Here is a 23,656-nt window from a genome sequence, read left to right as displayed (position 1 = left end):
ATTTATATTTATCTATCCTAAATTCATTTTAGTTTCTTTCTACACTATGTTCCAAATTATTATGCAGATGACATTTTTCTCGGATTTTCCTAAATGGTCGGTGCAAATGACAGTCAGTCTAATAAAAGTCATCACCTGTTAGAGTATACATCAAATTTTACTGAAGAAACCTCCCAATGATAACAGTATAATCTCCAAAATGAATAACAACTCAAAATGCACTGTTCCAAATTATTTTATTATTGTTTTAAAGAACTGAAAATGCTCATTTGTGGAATTTGCAACATTAGGGGGTCACATTCACTGAACAAAAAAGCTATTTAACTCCAAAACATCCTAGCAGGCCAAGTTACATGTTAACATAGGACCCCTTCTTTGATATCACCTTCACAATTCTTGCATTCTTGCGTTTTTGGAGAGTTTCTGCTGTACGTCTTTGCATGAAGTCAGAATAGCCTCCCAGAGCTGCTGTTTTGATGTGAACTGCCTCCCACCCTCATAGATCTTGTGCTGGAAGATACTCCAAAGGTTTTCTATAGGGTTGAGGTCAGGGGAAGATGGTGGCCACACCATGAGCTTATCTCCTTTTATGCCCATAGCAGCCAATGACTCAGAGGTATTATTTGCAGCATGAGATGGTGCATTGTCATGCTTAAAGATGATTTTGCTCCTGAAGGCACGTTTCTGCTTTTAGACCATGGAAGAAAGTTGTCAGTCAGAAACGCTATTTACTTTACAGAGGTAATTTTCACATCTTCAGGAACCTTAAAGGGCCCTACCAGCTGTTTCCCCATAATCCCGGCCCAAAACATGATTTCTCCATCTCCTTGCTGACGTCGCAGCCTTGTTGCGACATGGTGGCCATCCACCAACCATCCACTGCTCCATCCATCTGGACCGTCCAGGGTTGCTCAACACTCATCAGTAAACAAGACTGTTTGAAAATTAGTCTTCATGTATGTCTGGGCCACTGCAAATGTTTCTGCTCATGAACACTTTTTAGGGGTGGCCGAATAGTAGGTTTATGCACCACAGCAAGCCTTTGAAGGATCATACACCTTGAGGTTCGAGGGACTCCAGAGGCACCAGCAGCTTCAAATAACTGTTTGCTGCTTTGTAATGGTATTTTGGCAGCTGCTCTCTTAATCCAATGAATTTGTCTGGCAGAAACCTTCCTCATTATGCCTTTATCTGCATGAACTCTGTCTGTGCTCTGTTTCAGTCACAAATCTCTTGACAGTATGATGATCACAAAGTTTTTGTGAAGTATCTAATTTTTTCATACCTTGTCTAAGGCATTGCACTATTTAACGCTTTTCAGCAGCAGAGAGATCCTTTTTATTTCTCATGTTGCTTGAAACCTTTGGCCTGCTTAATAATGTGGAACACCATTTTTAAGTAGTTTTCCTTTAATTAGAATCACCTGGAAAACTAATTATCACATGTGCTTAAGATTGATTTCAGTGATCAATTAAGCCCTGAGACACAATACCATCCACAAGTTTATTTGAAAAACAAAACAATTAAATCTTTATGACACTTAAATCCAATTTGCATAATAATTTGGAACACAGTGTACATGTATTTTTTTCTTTCCAAGATGGAGTACATGATCAGATAAGGGGGCTCATGACTGCGTATGGCCAATATGGGTTTTCCTGCATACCAACTTCTCACCCCACCATCCTGTATCTAACAAACTTCCCCCCAACACTTATTAAACAATAAAAACACAACACATTAAATTCTTTGGATAAATCGGCCACAGCGGCCAGTTTATTAACAAACAATGACATAACATGTATAACAATACATATGCAAAAACTTGAGGGGAGGGTTCTTGGAGCTAAAAGATCTGGCTTACTATAAGCAAAAACCACAACAAAAAATTGAACCAAGACTTTTTTACCCTCAGCCGTAACCACCAGCTCGAGGGCACCATGTAACCCTTTTTGGGCAGACAAACCCCAAAGCTCCCGAGGTCAATCTCCGTCCAGAGCCCGTAACCAAAAGCTAGATCAACCCAACAGCCAATTAACTTATCGTAATTAAACATACAATTCCTTCCCCAATAAAACATCATCAACTCCAAGAACTCCTCCCCCGCCAAACTTGCCACTGTGACAATGTAAAACCACCACATACCCCTCGAATGGAATTGTATTTTAAAAATTTTAGCCACAACCCCAACACAGAACCAGTCTAAAAAAGGGGAGGGTGGGTGGGCTTTCCACTCCGGCTTCCTGAAAGATTCTGACAATTTTCCTGCACTTTCCTTCCCCCAATAAAACATCGTCAACTCCAAGAACCCCACCCCCGCCAACCACGAACAGCCCTGATCACCTCAGGCTTGTGAGTGCCCCACCACCACCAACGCCCTCTCAACCCCTTCTTGTATTGCATACGCCCACAAATCAATACCTATGTCATTCAAATGAACACCGTCCTCCCTCCAAAAATTACCAATCCCAGATTGCAAATCAAAATGCCTTACAGAAATACCCCCATTCCTAGATACAAAACTCGCCACCGCCCGATTCAGTTTTACCCTGGCCCTATTAATTCCTTTTAGAGACCATGCCACCCTCTACTTCCTCCTTGGCACGATGTCTGACCACACTGTCAACACTCCTGGAAAAGATACCCATAATCTCAAAAAATCAAAACGAATATCTCTAATCAATTCCCTAGCTGGTTTCGTTCCCAAATCATTCCCACCCAGATGCACAATGAAAATATCTGGCGCTCTATCCAAATGAGCGGCCTGGGCAAACTCCAACAATGCTCTGCTCCACAACATCCACAACATACCTCTAAACGCTCACCATGTAATGACCACTCTATCCCGACTAAAATCTAATTGCCTACGATCCGATCTAGCGTCGGCTCGAAGCTCAGCCCAATACACGAAGGAATGTCCAAAAATCCAGGTCAATAAGGGAGTCCGACCTGAAAAAACATAACAACAATTAAAGACAAGCATAAAATTACCAGCCCCAAAGTACCTAATGATGTACGTAATTCAAATAACGGTTCGAACTCCATCTGCCAATTCATTTAATTACCTCAGCTCCCAATCCCAAACCATCCACCTCCGACGCAGCACCAATTCTAAAAGAGTACGACCCATAACTACTAGGGTTGAAGCTCAAGTCTACCAACCCCATTTTTAAGACTGCTGTAAATTGAAAAGTGACAAAAATGCCCCCCCCCCTCCCCGATGACATAACAATGGGCCCAAACTCCCTGCCTCCAAACAACGCTGTGGGCACATCAAACACCCATCAACCCTCCCTACCACGACCTGCTTACCCCTGCCCAACTTATCAGTTTTGGAATGCCTTATCGAAAAAGCAATACCTCCCGCCCAAAACTCAACATATTCCGCTAACAAACCCCCAGCCCTGTTTTTATTGGGAGACACCAGCTCACCCCGTCGCAAAGCCCCAAAAAACGCCAAAGAAAAAGCCAACCTAAAAAGCACCAACTCAAAATGAGAACAACAAATACTCTCAACCATACCACCCAACTTCTCCAGCATGCTGAACAAAATGGGTCTGCGCTTATCAAAACTCCTGTTGCCACTCCGAAAACCCTTCAACGCCTGTTTTATAAAAAAAAAAAATTGTAATATCCACAGACCCCCACAGCTTAAAACTGAAAGGCAGGCCGGCAATAAATGTATTCACCTTTGAAACAGACCAACCCCATTCAGTAGCCTTGCCTACCAAAAACAACACCGCCAATGTCCAATCACCGTCAGACTCCACCGGTCCCCACTGACCCAACCAGCTTTCCCATATTTGCCATGCTGATTCATAAGCTGACCATGTCTGGCTTGTAACTGAATCTTGTATCAACCGTCCTCCTCGTCCGCAACAATTTGCCACAAATGTGAAGGGCATCCTGCTGCTGAGGCCTCCGCGTCTGGCGCCAACTCCCAGAAATGTTCCCACTGCGAACGAGATAAAGCATCTACTATAGAATTTTGAACACCTGGTACATGTACTGCAGAAATCCAGGCATTCAATTCCAGGCACTGCAGCACTAACTCCCTCACCAACTGATCACCAGGAGGGAAGAAGAAGACAGGCTGTTGATCACCGAGACCACACCCAAATTATCACAATGAAACCTGACCCTCCAAATTTTTAAACATGTCACCCCAAACCAAGACCGACACCACAATTCGGAATAACTCTAGCAGTGCAAGATTCTTGGTAAAGCCATTTTGGCACCACCATTCCGGCCACAACCCAACACTCCACCTACCACCACAATAAGCACCATAACCAACCCCACCAGTGTGAATGTCACAATTGAAATCATTCAAAGTCTCATGCTGAATCAACAATCTTCCATTACAATTCTCCAAAAAACACTGCCAAACAACCAGATCCTCCTTATGCTCCTTATTTAAATGGACAAAATGGTGTGCTGCCTGAACTCCTTCTGTCGCCGCAGACAATCTACGGCAAAAAATTCTGCCCATGGGCATGATCCGGCAAGCAAAATTTAAACGGCCCAACAACGACTGCAACTCCTTCAATGTCACCTTATGAAGTCTCCCAATTCTCTGCACTTCCTGCTTAAGCAACAACAGCTTATCCTCCGGTAACCTACACTCCTTACTCTCCGAATCAATAAGAATGTCAAGAAACCTTAAAACTGTGCTAGGGCCTTCCGTCTTTTCCCTTGTCGAAGGCACACCGAAACGCCCTGCCACCCACTCCATGGTGGTCAATGAATTCCTGCATAATACAGAGTCCGGTGGACTATAAACAAAAAATCGTCCAAATAATGAATGATGGAGGAAACTCCGGCAATGTCCCTAACCACCCATTCAAGAAAAGTACTAAATGTCTCAAACAACAAACAGGAAATTAAACAGCCCATCGGCAAACATCTGTCCAAACAAAAACCTCCGTTCCAAAAACAACCCAGCAAAGGAATACTATTAGGTTGCACCGGAAGCAATCTGAAGCCCGATTCAATATCTGTCTTAGCCAGCAAAGCCCCCCCACCATACCGCCGAACCCATTGCACCGCCGCATCAAACGATGTGTACACTACGGAGCATAACTCCTCAGCGATGTCATCATTAACCGACCTTTCAGATATGACAAATGATGAATCAACCAAAATTTGTTCTGTTCCTTCTTAGGCACAACCCCTAATGGGGAAACAATCACCCCTTCAACTGCCAAGCAACGAAATGGCCCCGCCATTCTACGCAATTCCACCTCCTTCTTCAACTTAGCGCTAACCACCTCGGCATGCAATCCTGCTGACCTCAAATTCTTAATGGAAAAGGGGACCGTGTGGTTAGGGGAAGGAATCATAAAACCTTCAAAAAAAGCCTCAAAACAACCCCCGCCTTCACCTTATCCGGGTACCTACTTAGATAAGGGGCCACCTCTTGAAGCCTAACTGGCATCTCCCCCTTGACCGCCACCCACCAATGGCTTTCCCTTTGCTTTTTTTAAACATTTGGACGCTCCATGGGAGGCCCCATTGCAGTGGGAACACGCATGTTTAAATTTACAGGTGTTCCCATATTTATATTGCCCATCATTAAATTGCCAACATCTTCCGTTCTTTTCTTTTGTACCCTGCGTCCCTTGCCCCCCACCTCCATGTCCAGACTGCTTGTTGCTGGCACCTCCTCCCCCATGAAAGTTTCAAAAACTGAGGACTAAGAGCACTATACGTGTTCGAAATGCGTCCAGTTATTCAAGACATTCCCTCCTCCAGTATGCCTTGGTTTGTCAAGCAGCTTACTTTTTAAATTTGTCCAAATAAAGACTTTTGATTTTATTTCCTGAGCTGGATACCTTCATTTTCTTGCACAAACACTATGTTTGACAAGTGTGACCAACCTGTCAATCAGCTTTCCAAGTGATGTTACAGAAAACGCTAGCATTCTGCAAGCTAATAAAACTTGCAAAACGCTAGTGTTTTGCGGGAATACACATGCCAATTCCGCATGCGTTATACCCGCGGCAGGGAGTTGCAGAATTGCTGTGGAAATTTCAGCGGCAATTCCAGATGTGTGCACATAGCCTCACTTGTAGAAAAGCACTTCAAATTTGACCATTGATGTTGAAGGACATATGGCTGCAAAAAATGTCTTTCATATTAGTAAAATATTTAGAATTGATAGTCCTCAGTGGTTGATACCTTTTAATGGCTAACTGAAAAGATGGTAACAAATTGCAAGCTTTCGAGACTACACAGGTCTCTTCATCAAAGAGACAAAGACTAAAACAAATTCTGAAGAATCACATATTCATGCACAACATTTTTCCTATACTATGTTGTGCATAAATATGTGATTCTTCAGAATTTGTTTTAGTTTTTGCCTGATGAAGAGACCTGTGTAGTCTCGAAAGCTTGCAATTTGTTACCATCTTTTCAGTTAGCCATTAAAAGGTATCAACCACTGAGGACTCTCAATTCTAAATATTTTTCTATCCACTGGCTAACACGGTACCAAGATATATTTCTTTCCTGTTTCATATTAGTGAAATGCTAAAAAGCAAAGGTAGAAGCATGGTCATTGAGTCACTGGCACTGTTACCTCATGTCATGAAAAAAGCTCAAAATTAACGTTGATGGCCTGTCAAAATGTTTTATTATGAGATGTTATCATTTTGCTTCTGATTTATTTGATGAAAATGTGAATTCTGCTATTTACTTTTAATGAATTATTAAGACCTTCTATTACCTTTACTTATATATTTACCTTTTTGTAGGCCAAATCAGATTACATGGGCCTAGCAATTAAGCGCAACAATCTTGTGTATGTGTACAACCTGGGAAAAGGAGATGTTGAGATTCCATTGGACTCCAAGCCTGTGAGTACATGGCCATCATACTTCAGTCTGCTGAAAATAGAAAGGTAACAAATCCAACAAATGCACAATACTATACAAACAAGGGATAATAAAATATACATGTGGAAAAACACTGTTAATTCACATACCCACTTCTTCCAACAGAGTGTGATGTATGTGCCTTAACCTGTCACCTAATAATCGTTCTACCTCTTAAATTAAAGACTGATATGGATGCTATAAGTCCTACTGAAAGTTCATCTGAGTACTATTGAGTAGATATTTCCATAACATGCAGTATTTCTAATCAAAGTGCCTCAAGTAAACTTAGATTCCAACAATGCCCAGATAATGAATGACAATAAGTAACATCCTTCAAGAATTCTTAACATGTGCAGGGGAATAACTAGGGCCCTATGGACCCCAGTGGAACTTTTGGCTCTGGACCGCCCCCTCTACCCATATACATTATGTCTATAATGTACAGATAAATCCAGTGACTCGATGGTGATTTCCTCCATTGTATTTATTCATTACCCCTGTTCTTCTCCATCTTGGCCACAACGCCATGAAAATAAATCCATCCATTTCTTGTTTCTGCATAATGTAACCCACAGAAATTTAAATCGATCTTAATCATCACTTAATAAACTCCTTACTGCCATGCACAATGATAATTCTAACTCCCCATTGTCATACACCAGTTTTGTGCCCCACAACTAACAGTGCACCACACCCCTTTCCAAGTCCACGCAGTAATGGTGACTCATTTGTGCCCCCATGCAGAAGTCATGCTCCTTTTTATGCCTTAATATAATAGTGGAAGGAAATGGTAGGCACTCTCTCAGTGAAATTGATTGGGTTCTCAATGGTAGATATATCAATTCAGCTTAGATAAAACCACTCCCAAATTCAAACAAAAAAAGAAGCATTTATTTCATAGCATCAGCAAGTAGATCTGTGCAGAAAATAGGGCCAACGTTTCGCTAACATGGCCTTCTTCACGGTCGCATAGAATTACAGAATTGCGTCACAGCCCATCTGCTTATGCCTGTTTGTAATTTAATGTGGGTTCTAATGAGTTGTGACACATAGTATAAATTTATGTACAGAGTAGTATCAGTCAAATGTGAAATGATAGCAGTATGTATTTAATATATTCTATGCGTAGATTTTATTTTAATAAAATTTATAAAAAAAAGGTAATTGAATGAGTTCTACTTTGCTATTAACTTAAGGAAAAATACTTGTTGTTACTGTGATATTTGTTATACCACCATGATGTGATATTAATATTAACTCTTTCTCACAGATTGGGAAGACATGGCAAAGTTCTTTTAACTATACCTAGTGAGAGCAGTACTGCTGAGGAGAAATTCATTAAGAAAGGAGAAGCTGCTGGGAGTGATTCATTGCTTGACCTAGAACCCGAAAACACAGTCTTCTATGTTGGTGGTGTGCCTCAAGGATTTAAGGTATGAACGATATTAACTGTAAATTTATCAGTACCGATAAATGTTAGCATGGCACAATCATTGATCACAAGTGCAAAAATAAAATGATTTATTTGTGAAATGGTTCATTAATAGTATTGAGCGATACCTTCCGATATTCAAAGGTATCGGTATCGGATGGTATCGGCCGATATCCAAAAAATATCGGATATCGCCGATACCAATACCCGATACCAATGCAAGTCAATGGGACACAAATATCGGAAGGTATCCTGGATGGTTCCCAGGGTCTGAAGGAGAGGAAACTCTCCTTCAGGCCCTGGGATCCATATTCATGTAAAAAATAAAGAATAAAAATAAAAAATATGGATATACTCACCCCTCCGAAGGACCCTGGCTGTCACCGCTGCGAACGTCTGCCTCCGTCCCTAAGAATGCAGTGAGTGAAGGACCTTCGATGACGTCGCGGTCAGGTGACCGGTCACGATGATCTTTTTATTCTTGATGTAAAGCTACAGATTATATCACCAATTAATCATTAATTCTATGTGAACTTGTATATATCTCATGCCATTTGATTATGGTAACTACCTCAGATATTGTATATGGTGATTTATCAGGTCGCAGTTTTTTACTTCGAGATCCATGGATAATAGATATATAGATTTTAGTGATGAGCAGATATCGTGCTATCCGAGCAAGCTCGGGTGTTAACAAAGTATCTCGGGCGTGCTCGAATAATATGTTCGAATCCCTGCGGCTGTTAGACAGCCGCAACACATGTGGGGATTGCCTGTTTGTTAGGCAGTCCTCGCATGTGTAGAAGGCTGTCTAACAGCCATGTAAAATGCAGCTATGAGGACTCAAACATATTATTCGGGCACGCCAGAGATACTCGGATAGCACCCGAGCAAGCTCGCTCATTACTAATAGATTTAGATAGATTTATAAATTTAACCTTATAGCACTTTTTGCCATTGCATTAACTAACTATTGGGTATCCTAGGAGAATGAATACAGTGGGGTAATTGTTAGTCTCCTTATATTTTTAGCAGATTGCAATGTCCACTATTTCTACAATGACATGTAAAAAGTTTGGCACCCTTGGTAAAAATTACTGTTATTGTGCACAGTAACCCTTAAGCAAGTTGAAGATGAAATTATCTCTAAAAGGCATAAAGTTAAAGATGACACATTTCCTTTGTATTCTAGACAAAACATGTATATATTTTCGTCTTTTACATTTTAAAAATTACAAAAAGGAAAAAGGGCTAATGTAAAAGTTTGGGCACCCTGCATGGATGATACCTAGCAGCACCCCCTTTTGAAAGTATCACAGCTTGTATATCCTTTTTTGTAGCCAGACAAGTTTTTCAATTCTTATTGTTCTAATGACTCTTCCATGAAGGCCATATTTGTGTAGATGTCTCTGAACAGTAGAACAATGTACCACAACTCTAGAGTCTGCTAAATCTTTATGAAGGTCTTTTGCAATCAAGTGAGGGATTCTGATTTAATCCTACAAGCAGCTTTCACTGAAATTTTTCTTGATCTTCCAGACCTTATCTTGATCTCCACTGTTCCTGCTAACTGCCATTTCTTAATTTAATTTCAAACTGAGAAAAGGTCAAGTTGAAAAAAATGCTTAGCTATCATAGCCTCCTACTGCATTGTGGGCCTCCACTATTTTCATTTTCACAGTGCTAGGCAGCTGCTTAGAAGAACCCATGGCTGCTGTTTTTAAGGCACAATTTTATGGGAGGTTGGATTTTTATAAAGCTGGAAAATTTTCATCACCTGACCTTTCCCAACAATGATCGTGAACAAGCCATAACCCTAACAGGCTAATTAAAGTCTGAAACCTTGGTTAAATGTATCTGAGCTCACAAATCTCCAAGGATGCTCATTCTTTTACATCAGCCCATTTTCCTTTTTGTAATTTTTAAAATGTAAAAAATGACAATTTTTTTTCGTTGCCTAAAATACAAAGGAAGTGTTTTATCATTAACTATAGGCCTTTTAGAGATCATTTAATTTCAACTTGCTTAAAGGGAACCTGTCACCCCGAAAATTGCGGGTGAGGTAATCCCACCAGCATCAGGGGCTTATCTGCAGCATTCTGTAATGCTGTAGATAAGCCCCCGATGTTACCTGAAAAAGGAGAAAAAGACGTTATATTATACTCACCCAGGGGCGGTCCCGCTGCTGGTCAGGTCCGATGGGCGTCTCCGGTCCGCTCCGGCGCCTCCTATCTTCTTTCCATGACGTCCTCTTCTGATCTTCAGCCATGGCTCCGGCGCAGGCGTACTTTGCTCTGCCCTGTTGAGGGCAGAGGATAGTACTGCAGTGCGCAGGCGCCGGAAAGGTCAAAGGCCCGGCGCCTGCGCACTGCAGTACTTTGTCTGCCCTCAACAGGGCAGAGCAAAGTACGCCTGCGCCGGAGCCGTGGCTGAAGATCAGAAGAGGATGTCATGGAAAGAAGATAGGAGGCGCCGGAGCGGACCGGAGACGCCCATCCGACCTGACCAGCAGCGGGACCGCCCCTGGGTGAGTATAATATAACGTCTTTTTCTCCTTTTTCAGGTAACATCGGGGGCTTATCTACAGCATTACAGAATGCTGCAGATAAGCCCCTGATGCTGGTGGGATTACCTCACCCGCGATTTTCGGGGTGACAGGTTCCCTTTAACCATTCACAATAACAGTAATTTTGACCAGTGGTGCCCAAACTTTTACATGCCACTGTATATGTACTGTTTCTATCTAATTGTGAATAAAGAGATTATTACACTTCTATCTCCCTACTTTTTTGGTCTTTCTCTGGGGTGGACATAGTGTAGATATTGTTCTACATGATACCTTTTATCAAGAGTTTAACCCTTTTTTCCCATCTAGATTGTATTGCCAAGTCTTACTTCCCACTCGCTGTTGAAAGTACATGCATGCTAGTCTAATAAACATACCGTATTCATTTGCAGGAGGATGTAAGGAAAGACAACTTTCATCAAATTTCTCATTTGGCAGACAGCTTCCTAAGCTGTATGGTTACCTTAAGAGATCTCATTTTCAATGACCATCATCTCAAGTATATTGATTTATTATAAGCTAATAGTCAGATACCCTTTTTCCCAATGGATAGATGACAGCTCTCTTGTACATGTCACAGATAACCAATACAGACAGATTTATGAGCAACTGGTATATATCTGGAAGTATTTACACATGTTTGCTGTTTTTTTTCAGCTTCCAGACAGTTTGAACCTACCAAGCTTTGTGGGTTGTCTGGAGCTCGCATCTGTCAATGATGAAGTTATCAGTTTGTACAATTTCCGGAACAAATATAACATAAATACAGTTACAACACCACCCTGTCGGAGGTAAGATGTCATTGCTTGGACTAGGTTCATTTTTAGGTTATTCATCACTGAATGTCTTTTCTTATTGCATGTGTAGGGGGACACTCACTTAGCAATGGGATTCAGTCACATAGACACATTTTTTAACACAAATACAGTCCATGCGGTATATTATAGCATCATGAACTGGGTTATGCACAGTTCGTTATAAACTCCATAGAACACAACAGGCACCAACCAGTAACATTAAGTTGCAGCTTTGACTCAGATATTTCATATATGGCTTTAACTCACAGTTCAGACACTACACCCACCAGCCCTCCTTGACTAGTTCCCAGGGGTGTCCTTCATCCAGTTACCGTGGGAGACCGCACAGTTCATCACTATCCATCGAACACAACAAGCACCAATAGTCTGTTCCACTGGCAGATACGTCTCTGCCATTATGATAGCCCCCCTTCCTGGGTGTTACCTTTCTGGAGCTCCTGCTCCACACGCTGACCTGCTGTCAGTCCTCTCTCTCTCAGGGAAGCTGCTTTACGAGGTTCACCAACTTGCCTGGCAAGCACACATCATTTAGTCCAGAGCCACCAAAGGTCGGTAGCTTCCCCAACACAGACCAGGTCCACGGTCTCGCAGGTGCTCTAGGAAGACTCCACTCACAGGAGCTTCCAACACAGACCGTCCAGGGCCACAGTCTCACTGTGCGCTATTCAGGACGTCCATCCCACCTGGGACCGTCCAACACACTGGCATGTGCTCTTCAGGACTCCTACTCCCAGGACATCCAACACAGGCTGTGCTCTTCAGGAAGCCTACTCCCAGGACTTCCAACACAAGCTACTCAGTGTGCTATTCAGGACGTCTGTCCCTACCGGGGACCGTCCAGCACACAGGCATGTGACCTGTCCGGGTGCTATCCAGGACGTCTGTCCAACACCCCAGGCCACCAGATCCAAAGCCCCACCACGTGCTCTTCAGGACCTTCCAGCCTAGACCATTCAGGTCCACACTCGGCGACCATGTGACCCACACCTTGGTCACATTATGAAGCTGTAACCACTCCCACAGGTTGGAGTGTGTGTGTGTGTGTGGCTAGTTCGACCCGCCCATCTCTCATAACTAGCCCAGTAAGTCTCCCTTCACAACTATACAAACAACACAATTTACTTGTAGGACTACAGGTCCCAGAACAACAACATTACTTCAGACTTACCACGCAGACTCCTTCTGCGACACATATCGGCCACTTACAATTCTGCCAGTCACTGTTTCACCACCATTCTAATCGCAGATATGCCTCTATGCATATCCCGAGGAGCACACTCAGCGCCCATTTAGCGGCGCTAGATTTATATATCAACTGAAATGTACACATACATGAATATTTGTTTCTTTCTTATTTATTTTATTTTGTACTATTCTAATGAGCATTTCAAAAGGGTTATACCAACATAAAAAGTGACAGCATTTGGTAAGGGTCTGACCAAATGTAAAGTCTGTCAGAAGCCGCCAGCCCAAAAAGGCTACATAGGACACACTTTGTTCAAGCCACTTCATCTAGCCGATCGCAGAGGAACCCCAGCCTTCACCCTTTAATCCATACACAGGCAACTGGAGTTAATGTGGGGTCCACCGGCTTTCATCCATGGAGAAGCTGCTGACTAGAGAAGTGAGCCTGAGGATAGGGTGGACAAGGTAGCCATTTCAATAATAAGCGAGACAGAGAAAGGACCAAATCAAGAGACAAAACCATAGTCAGAATTATAGTCGGGGTAAGATACCAGGTGGTCAGTCGAAGCTGTCAGCCTAGCTGGGGTCAGAGTCAGGAGGGATTCCGAACAAAACAAAGATAAGAGTCACAAGTTGGATCAGGCTCAAGCTCAGAAAACCAGAAGTGAAACAATTAATAATGCGCAGTTTAAGTAGGGTGAGGCCGCAGTAGAGAGCCGATTACACATTCTGATCTACTGGACAGCTCAAACACCCATTCTGCCTGACTGATCTGCACCACGGGTCCTAGTCATGCCATTATATCTGGCTACACAGAGCCTGTGCCGCCAAGTCATGTTAGCCACAACATCTCTTCTATCACAAGTGCCTCTAGCAGGATGAATATGGCAGAGCATGGCTACAGAGGCAGATGTCACTGGAGCAGGTCTGGATAGATATTTAACACCAAAGCTTTAGAATAATGATACCATAGTGCTAATTAAAAGGCTTTTCTGCTACTATTACATTGATGAGATATCCAACACCTGATACCCCTAATGATCATCTTTTACCTTGCAGCGCCTAGACACAAATAGTGTACAGAACAATACAGCACAGCTCCATAACTTCAGTACCCGTCAGAAGCTACTAAAAAGTGCTAATGAGCTGGGTTCTACCCCTGTAACTGCTCACATCTGGCTCTTTCTGGAGCTGATAACTGCAAATCAGAGGGGGTGTTGATCATCAATATATTAATAGTGGAGAATTCATTTAAATGCTGTGGCGTCTTCACAGACTTGTTTTTAGGATCCACGGCAGACCCAGGAGTCAGTCCATCACCGATCGGTTATGTTATGACATATCCTTATAATGGTTTAAAGCACCTGTAGACATGCAAATCAAAACTTGTATCATTTCATCTTTATTTTATACAGTTATCACTTACACCATCTTCCTAATTTTATAACAATTTCCTTGTTTTTCTGTTCAGAAATAGGTTGGCTTTCACACAAAGTCGTGCAGCCAGTTACTTTTTTGATGGTTCTGGTTATGCTGTTATACGCAACATTGAAAAGAGAGGACGCTTTACCCAAGTCACTCGCTTTGACATTGAAGTTCGCACAACTGTAGATAATGCTCTTATTTTCTTAATGGTTAATGGAGTAAGTAAATGTTTTGTTCACTTAGATTCATTATTTCACATTAGACTTTGCCTTTCTACTAAATGCCTGTTTACTCTTTCCTAGACTAAGTTCTTTAGTCTAGAAATCCAAGATGGCTACCTGCGGTTGTTGTACGACTTTGGATTCAGTACTGGTCCAGTTCTTCTAGATGACTCAATGAGAAAAGCACAGATCAATGATGCAAGATATCATGAGGTATTATTTCAGACTATGATATTTTATAGTTCTCCAGCTCTTAAAATAATTGCCTAGGATTTAAAGAAAAAAGTCACATTTGTCCATGGTCGGTGTGTGATATTGCATTTCAGCCCCATTTACTTGCTTGGAGAACAGCTGCAGTTCTACACTAGGCGGCATATGTCTCATCATAAATCAGGACCATCAGACAAGTGTCCCTCACCTGTGTGTGTGTGCCTCGCTACAAGTTTTACCTCAGTTCCTGCTGGAGTAAGATTTGTGGCGTTCAAATGCTGCTAGTCATCATAAATTTGATGACCATCAGTCACCACACCCCATCTAACATACGCTCTGGATCACTTTGTCTGGGAAAGGTAAAAATGGCTTAGAAAGCCAAAAGTTGCAGAATTTTAGCACACCCTCAAGTTATGTGTAAATTATGGCACTGATCAAAGCTTCATTCTTCAGAAAACCGGTGTAAAAAGCTTTGCTGAATTGGGCCCGTAGGCTATGGACAAAAGTGGTACCAAAAAACATTTTTTCCAATCAACCTAATGGTAAAATGGTGAATATAGACAATTAAATTATCTATTTCATTTTACAGATTTCTGTAATTTATCACAATTCCAAGAAGATGATCTTGGTGGTTGACAGAAAACATGTGAAGAGCGTTGACAACGATAAGACCTCAATTCCATTCACTGACATATTTATAGGAGGAGCTCCTTCACACATTCTGCAGAGGTACCTTCATTTCATTCTGAATAGTAGAGCAACATTTCTAGTCATCGCAAATCAAAGCTACCCAAACATCACAGAAAGTCTTCTACAGAAAGAAAATCAATCTACAGTGTTATTAAATCTTCATGTAAAGAAAAAAATGCATATTGCACACATGAAATGCTTAGCTACACAAACATTTATATGCAAAACATTGGCCCCAATGTATGCCAACAAATTGTCACTCTAGGTTTACTGAAATGATTTCAGTAGTAGATAAGATCAGGGCGGACACACCACTGCTACAACCTGTGCAGCCGTAAAGGGGCCAGGTAGTAAGTGGGCCATCTGCACCTCCAAAGCAGGCCGAATTGTGCACGATCATGAGCTACTGGATGGCAATAGAGGCCCTCTTCTGTCTGCGTCCGCCATTAGGAAAGATGTGCAAGGATTTCCTGCATGTATCTGAAGTACAGTATTGTGTTCTGGATGAAGACTTGTAATGGTCAGGGCGCTGAAGCAAGGTTATAGATAGTGATTGCCCAATCTAGGAATGGCACAGTAATGGACAATGGACATAAGGCTAGTAACAAAGCAAAAACTTTAAAGGGGTATGGCGCTTACGGGTCATACTCTCAGACACAATACTTAGCGTTGTTTTATAGGCTGAATTGAGTGATGGTAGCACTACTAGGACATCGAAGAATTTGGTAGTTAGAGTATTCAAGTTTAATCAACAGTCTATATGAGAAACAAACAACCAAACAACCAAACCTAATCACAAGTCTCCTAAGCAAAGATAAAAAAATTTCACTACTCAACCAAATAAATAACAGTCTCTGGTGGCATCTTATTCACAAGTCCATCATGCCAGCCCCTGACATCTGCTGGCCAAAGGGCACTTCAAAGCAGATTTGATCTTGTTAAGCTCTTCCATAGTTTTTTTCCTTGCTTGACTCTACATGGTCTCTCTGACCCAACTACTGTTCATTGAAGATTCACAGCTTTTTAATTTCACCTTACAAAAGCAGCTTTGAAAACTTCAACACAACACATCTATCAAACTTCTTGACAGGGGTGTAATTCAAAATCCTGGAACGTCAAAGTAAAGGTCCAAATTGCACTCCGTCATTGGCTCCCAGATGCCACGACAATGAGAATCAGGTTCCTATGATTAAGTCGTGAGGACCAAATAGAGATGGAAGAAGGTCATCTTCTGTCTAAACATTTAGATGTCTTGATTGATGTTCACCACAGTATCTGAGGGCATGAGCCTACTCCATAGAGCTAGTCCTGACTTCTGCTGTACATATACGACAGATGTTAGGAGAAATGAGTAGACATCAGACAGTGGGCAGTCGCTACAAACCGGGCCTCACAACTCACGGGTCCCATAACAGCTATGTGATCTGCCACCATTGACAATACATTGCTGCTCCTTGTCAGGGTTATACTGTAGGTCGACTCCCCACACTGATTTCTCCCTAACAAGCTGCAGTAGAACTCCCTGACTCACTCAACAAACAAATAGCAAAAAGTCCTGCAACCTCCAACTTCTGGCAGTACTTTAGGAGTCGCAATGTAAGCCCATCGACTGTCATCATGCTGCGATATAACAGCTGCACAGAACAATCTTTGGCTGTGTGACCTGTGTCCCGGCCATAGTCCCTGTGTAGCCTTAGCCTTATGGTCTAGAACAAAAGTGACATCTAGTGGCTGTCGCTGATACAGTAGTCATACACCAGATAAAATAGGCAACATATCTGCATGCACAAAATTAGGAACAAATACATAGACACATAATAGTAGTCATTCTCATCATAACTAGGCATTATTACATTTTATTAGTGTAACATATGTGGTGCAGTCAGCAGATATACAACAGAACAGACACCGTGGATGGCAACATTTGGTAACTAAAAGGATATTTGCCCCAGGCACACCTACAGACTCACTGGCTATACATTATACTGAGTATACAGTATTCTTACATTTATTTCTCCATATTCCACAGCATACAGACACACCTGGCTGCAGACTTAGCCTTCCGAGGATGCATGAAAGGTTTCCAATTCCAGAAGAAAGATTTCAATCTGTTAGAAGAGCAAGACACTATTGGAATCAGTTATGGATGTCCCGAAGAGTCATTAGTAAGTTACAAGATGCCGTACCATTGTATCATAAGTTATGTGGAAGAAAATATTGTTTTTGTGTGGTCTGGACATAATAGTGCTTATTTATCATATGTTCAATCTAGTATTATTCTTCTAATCGTAAAACGATAATGTATAAGTATGGATATGCAGGTCCAACATTCTCCCTGGCACTGCACAGCATAATATAATATATTGATTTTTCATCCGTATTCCATCTGTGCTCTATTTTTACTTCTTTGCTTTTTAAATTCATATGACATTCTTATGGCATCATTTTTTTTTATTATGGATGAGTGAATAACTTTGGCTCCCTCCTTATCTGAATAGCGAGAGCGCTTCCCGAATAGCTGCATCAAGAACCCGAAAACCTGGAGCACTCCCACATCTCCCACGCAGCCAGAACAATCAGTAATAGATAGGATGTCATTGTTCTTTGCAGCCCAGGTCCTATTTACACAAAATGATGTATTGCGGAGAACCATTAATTTTTTTAAGCAGGCTAAAAGATATTTAAAAGGAATCTGTTGGCAAGATTTCACACCACACTATTTATATAGACAAGTATCTAAGACAAGTTCAGCAGTAACTTTATATTACTTGTCAGTTCCTCCATTACTGATAAATCAGTGTTTGAATTGATATGCAAATGAGGTTGATAGACTATGGTAGATCTGAAGCCTCTGTCACTCCAGCTCTACTACCCGCCTAGTGCCGCATTTTCCTGCTTAACTGATGGCTACTGTGTCTGTAGTCACACAGCATAGAGGCTGTTGGTCAGCCTGGATGCGGAATAGAGCTGGAGTGACAGTTGTTTCAGATCTACCATAATCCTTCGGCTTCATTTGAATATCAATTCAGTCACTGCAGTTTTAGTCCCTGTCCAGTGCCGCCACTTCCTACTTGACTCATGATTCCATTGTCTGTAGTGACTCAGCTTAGAAGCTGTCAGTCAAGCAGTAGGAGGTGGCACCGGAAGAGGAAAAGAGCTGGAGTGACATTGATTTCAGATCTACCATAGTCCTTCAGCCTCATCTGTAGATCAATTCAAATGCCTAATTTTCTCTGTAATAAAGGAATTAACGGTCCGTGTAAAGGTCTTGCTGCTCTAGTCTATGAGAAAGTTACATTCACATATAGTTTGGTGGTGAAATTCTGCTGACAGTTTCTCTTTACGCAAACATTATGATATTGATATCAAGCTATCATTGGGATAAGTCATCAATATCTGATCGGTAGTGGTTCTATTGCTGTTTTCATCTCCAGTGCCAGCCCAAATGTAAGAAGTGAATATAGTAGAAGAGCAGAGGGGCTGAGCTGCAGTTCTACACAGGGAACAGAGCTGTGCTGTTCCTATTCTCGGGTTGATACTGATGACCTATTCTGATGATAACCCCTAGAACAAGCACAGCAGCTCTTTACAGGTTTTCTTTGCACAGCACCATTCCCATCTCAGCCCTGGAAGTATATATTTTTAACTGGTCAAAAAAAAAAACATAAAAATTCAAGGCAAAGTGTTAAATATCTGCATATCAAAATCTCTGCACAAACAATGAATGGCATGTTATCTTCTTTTAACCCTAGATATCCCGTAGTGCTTATTTTAATGGAAAAAGCTTTGTTGCGTCCAGCCAAAAACTGGCACCATTTGATGCTTTTGAAGGAGGTTTTAATTTCAAAACACTACAACCCAGCGGTCTGTTGCTTTATCATTCTGATGGGGTGAGTAGAAATCTGTTGTTTCAATCATATCATTGATTCTCATGTACAGTATCTAGCAATCAGGATCACCATATGCACATAGATATCACGGTTGTCATTACAAAATGCATTAATATCGGTTTCTCAAAGTAAGAATTTTTAATTTAATGTTTAAGTATGTTTAAAGTGCATAGAAAAAAAGTACGAAAATGTTTGGAAACCTCTTATAGCCGTATTTTATTTGGAGCACAACATAGAACACAGATCAGAAGTTGAAAGAGATTTTTTCATTTAAAGAGGTTTTCCCTGGACCAAAAGTTCATTTTAATCAATAGATCTTGGAATAATAATAATTTCCACAATTGGATATGGTTAAATAAAATGTTCCTGGGCTGATTAAATCTTATACATGTGCCCCTGCTGTGTACTGTGAACATTATCTTGGATGAGCATTCCTAAGAGCTCCTGTTTTCCGATTAATCAGACAGGGCAAACAACAAATTGGTCATTCACCAGGTGAAATTATTTTTAGGCTGTGTGCACGCGTTCCAGATTTTTCGAGTTTTTTTTCTCGCTATAAAAACACAATTAAACCGCGAAGAAATGCATCCATTAAGCATCCTATTAATAGAATGCAATCCGCAATTTTTGTGCACATGTTGCGTTTTTTTCTGCGAAAAAACGCAGCATGTTCATGAATTTTGCTGATTTTTCATGGATTTCCCTCTATTTAATGCATTGGGAAACTCCGGAAAAAAATGCAAAAAATCCGCACAAAAATGCACAAAAAATGCAAGAAAAATGTGATAAAAACGCACAAAAGTCCGGTTTTGGTCAGAAAATTTCTGCAAATAATCCTGACGTGTGCACATAGCCTTAAGCTTACTGATCATTCTGTGCACATATCAAATGCTGTCTGCTTGTCTAAATAAACTATTAAATAAGCTATAATCAGTGATTGTGTAACAGAGACTATCGGCTATTGTAACCAACCCATATACTTTACAAATAATACTGCTGTACCGTACATATAAATAATGCTGTTCAATACTGTACACATAAATACACATTTTATTGTGCATTTAAGCCTCTGATGATCATATCATCTTTCTTATGGCTTCTGCTTATAAAAGTATTTTTTGCTCTTCAGGGACAATATCGACCTATTCCTAATAATTTTTATATAACACATTTGAATGACATATATTGCACCAAACTGCAACATCCTCATTATTTTGGTGACGTTTTTAATTATTTAAACATACATATTATGTTTATGTCTGCATTTGTTTTACCTTTAAGGCTGGTGTTTTTTCGGTTTCAATGGATAATGGTGCTGTAGTCTTAAACGTAAAAGATATAAAGGTGAAGTCCAAAAACATGCTTTATAATGATGGCCACGATCACTTCATTGTTGCTTCTGTAACATCAACAAGGTAGAGTTATTTGTTCCTCACTGATTTTACATTTCTTTCCTTTATAATGAATATTACATTTTATTATATTTTTTTCTTGTGCATTTACTACAATGGTAGTCAAATATTTTAGGCTTTATTTATTGTCTACAAATACAATCTCCGATTGCTGCATTATTGCAGAACAGACAGGTTGGTCAGCAAAAGCAAAAGGGAGCTGCCAGCAACGGATCTTGATGACTTGCATTTCCAAGTGCATTTAGTGTGGTAGAACATTCCTCAGACATCCATTAATAGCTCATAGATAGAAGCCAAGGCATGTAAGTGTGTGTATTTCACATGGTGCTCATACTCTACACCAAATAAAATGAAAAGTTGTTTCCATTTTTTTCATCATTTGCATATCATTAACATGTCTATCCATCCTGTGACTTCCACAATTCCATGACTTCCTTGGTGTTTCAATTTCATTGCTGAGTAGTATATATATTACAGGACAGTTTGCCTGGTTTACTAGCCATATAAGAGCGGTGGGTAGTCATTAATTGCAAGGTGCCGTGCCTGGTCTCTTGCCCACATTAGTACGCCAGTAAGAATTAGTATCACAAGTTACCCCACTAGCCTTAGACAAGATACTTATTCTGGAAATGGGTGACACATGCTACTATTTCCCCTCTGGGAGCCCAGTGTGACATGTATAACAATGCTGAGCCAAAGTGGATATTACAGACTGCACCTTTTCTTGATACAAGTATGGTTTTGCTTTCTGGAAAATCAAATTGATACAGTACCAATCCCGTACATACAAGTTAAAAGGCTCATCAAGGATGATTAGAAGCCAAAGAGGTTAACACTAAGGGCACAGTCAGATATAAATTGGACCAAAATTGGACTGCACTGCTCGGACTGGCTGGCGGTTCTCTTGAGACCTGAGCATGACAGCTACATAGAAATACCGTACATGAAGCTGTCATGCTCCGATAGAGAGAGCCGGCGGTCAGTCCATGCACTGCGTTCCGATCTTTGTCTGAATTATATGGCCGTCTGACTGCGCCCTTAGGCTGCCGAAATCTAAATTCATGTATAATACTAGATAAACAGTAAATACCAATGCCCTATAGTAATGAATAGAAACAACCCAGAATTCGAGAAAGGTTCATTCACTATTTACTGTTGTAAACCAATGTTGTCTTAATTTAAATAAAATAAAAAATACTAATTTTCCACAATTTTTCCAACTTTTATAGTTAATAAAGTGAGTTATACTGAGAAAAATACAATACAATTTGCTTGTGTTGCTTCCTTTTGACATTGGCTAATATCATCATGATTAATACATGCATTTGTTCCTGTAGATATCACCTGATGATAGATGAGACAGACATTAGTTTCCAGGACCATGATAAAAAAGAGACAAACCTTCCAGCGGCAAAAAAGTTCTACTTCGGAGGCTTCCCGAATGGGGTGTCACAAGCCAATTTTTCAGGGTGCATTAGTAATGCTTACTTCTCCAGGTATGTTATTTAGTGCTTAAAATGGTTGCTATTCATGCAGAAATTTCTATAACAACATGGAAACATGCACCCCCCACCATCACCTTACTCCTATATCGAACCCATTCCACCGCCCTAGACCAGCAGGGATGTAGCAATTCACTTCTTTACTATTCAAGATCTTCCCAAATTAGGCTAGCGCTATGCTCTAACACCACAACCTCTGCAAATCATCCGAAATCACTGTTTTATATTGAATGGCCCATATTCCTTCCAAGGACTTTACAATGGAGGAGGGGGCAATCATTAAATGTGGAGATAAGGTGAATCTGGCATCTAAATAAAAACTGTTCTTTCTAGTTAGAGTAGTGCAAATTGTCTCTTCATAGAGGAAGAGGACTAGAACTCAAGTGCCACATTTTGGAAGTAGCAATCCTAGAAGTCAATGTCGACCTTTTAACGAGCCTTGCATGGTGGATTATGTGGGGCCCATTATTTGGCATGGAGGACTATGGAGGACTATGTGGGGCTCATTATACTGCATAGAGTCATACTATGCATGAGGAGGGTACTGTGGAGGAATTCACTGTGGGGCTATCATTCTGTGTTTAGGGGTTACTTTTGTTGGCATAATACTTTATTACCTGTATTATTTATTAAATCAAGGCTTTTAATCCTGTGTTATTACATATTTAAATTAGGTCATTGAACCATATGCTTTTTACTGCTCCTAGATAACGTATTATATTGTTCCAGTATGCCTTATTAGTGATTATGTTTATTTTTTTCTAATTATTAATTACAATTAATTATTAATTCTGATCTATGTAGTGCAGCGGTAGCAGACTTATGCAGTGATGAGGCACTGACCCAGCAAAGTTCAAAGAAAAACGTCTCTTTAATGTTCAACTTATATAAACACAGCATACGATATCCTCTAGATTGCAGCCGGGCATATATCCTCTGGATTACAGTCACTAAACATGCCAGCCCACCTCTGGCCGGTTGCTGTGGGTGACTGCACCACCGTGTTAATGTCTCTTTACTCACAGCATTACATAAGCACACGATATCCTCCGGATTGCAGTCAGGAAACAGGACAGTCCACCTCTGGTTCGCAGCCAGGCACATAGCCAATGGATTACAGTTACTAAAAATGCCTGTCCACCTCATGAGACCAGTGGCTGTGGGCGACTGCACCACCGTGTTAATGGTCTACTCACAGCATTACACAGTACACGATATCATCCGGATCACAGCCGGGATCCATGACCTCCAGTTTACAGTCATTAAACACACCAGTCCACCTCCTGAGATCACTCGCCATGGGCAACTGCACCGCTGTGTACGCTGTGGGGTGCCAGGCTTTTCAGCTGCCTTTGCTGTTTGGCTCTGCTGGCCTGTGTTGCATCACACAGGTGGAGCGCTGCAGAGACTTCTGCTCTGTACTCCTA

General features: G+C 41.1%; 1 protein-coding gene across 2 annotated transcripts in view; it reads left to right on the top strand.

The window, feature by feature from the left end:
- LAMA4 (laminin subunit alpha 4) overlaps positions 1-23,656 on the top strand; it is a 188,765-nt gene that overhangs the window by 145,493 nt on the left and 19,616 nt on the right. For both annotated transcript variants that reach the window (XM_069726155.1, XM_069726154.1), the window contains exons 22-31: positions 6,756-6,901; positions 8,149-8,311; positions 11,534-11,667; positions 14,351-14,522; positions 14,607-14,738; positions 15,325-15,464; positions 17,455-17,590; positions 19,178-19,315; positions 20,597-20,730; positions 22,065-22,223. In XM_069726155.1, coding sequence (XP_069582256.1) covers positions 6,756-6,901; positions 8,149-8,311; positions 11,534-11,667; positions 14,351-14,522; positions 14,607-14,738; positions 15,325-15,464; positions 17,455-17,590; positions 19,178-19,315; positions 20,597-20,730; positions 22,065-22,223 — 1,454 coding nt within the window. The remainder of the gene's footprint in view (positions 1-6,755; positions 6,902-8,148; positions 8,312-11,533; positions 11,668-14,350; positions 14,523-14,606; positions 14,739-15,324; positions 15,465-17,454; positions 17,591-19,177; positions 19,316-20,596; positions 20,731-22,064; positions 22,224-23,656) is intronic.

The sequence above is a fragment of the Ranitomeya imitator genome, chromosome 5, assembly GCF_032444005.1.
Source record: "Ranitomeya imitator isolate aRanImi1 chromosome 5, aRanImi1.pri, whole genome shotgun sequence".
NCBI classification, from domain to species: domain Eukaryota; kingdom Metazoa; phylum Chordata; class Amphibia; order Anura; family Dendrobatidae; genus Ranitomeya; species Ranitomeya imitator.
This window is presented reverse-complemented; position numbering and strand designations above follow the sequence as displayed.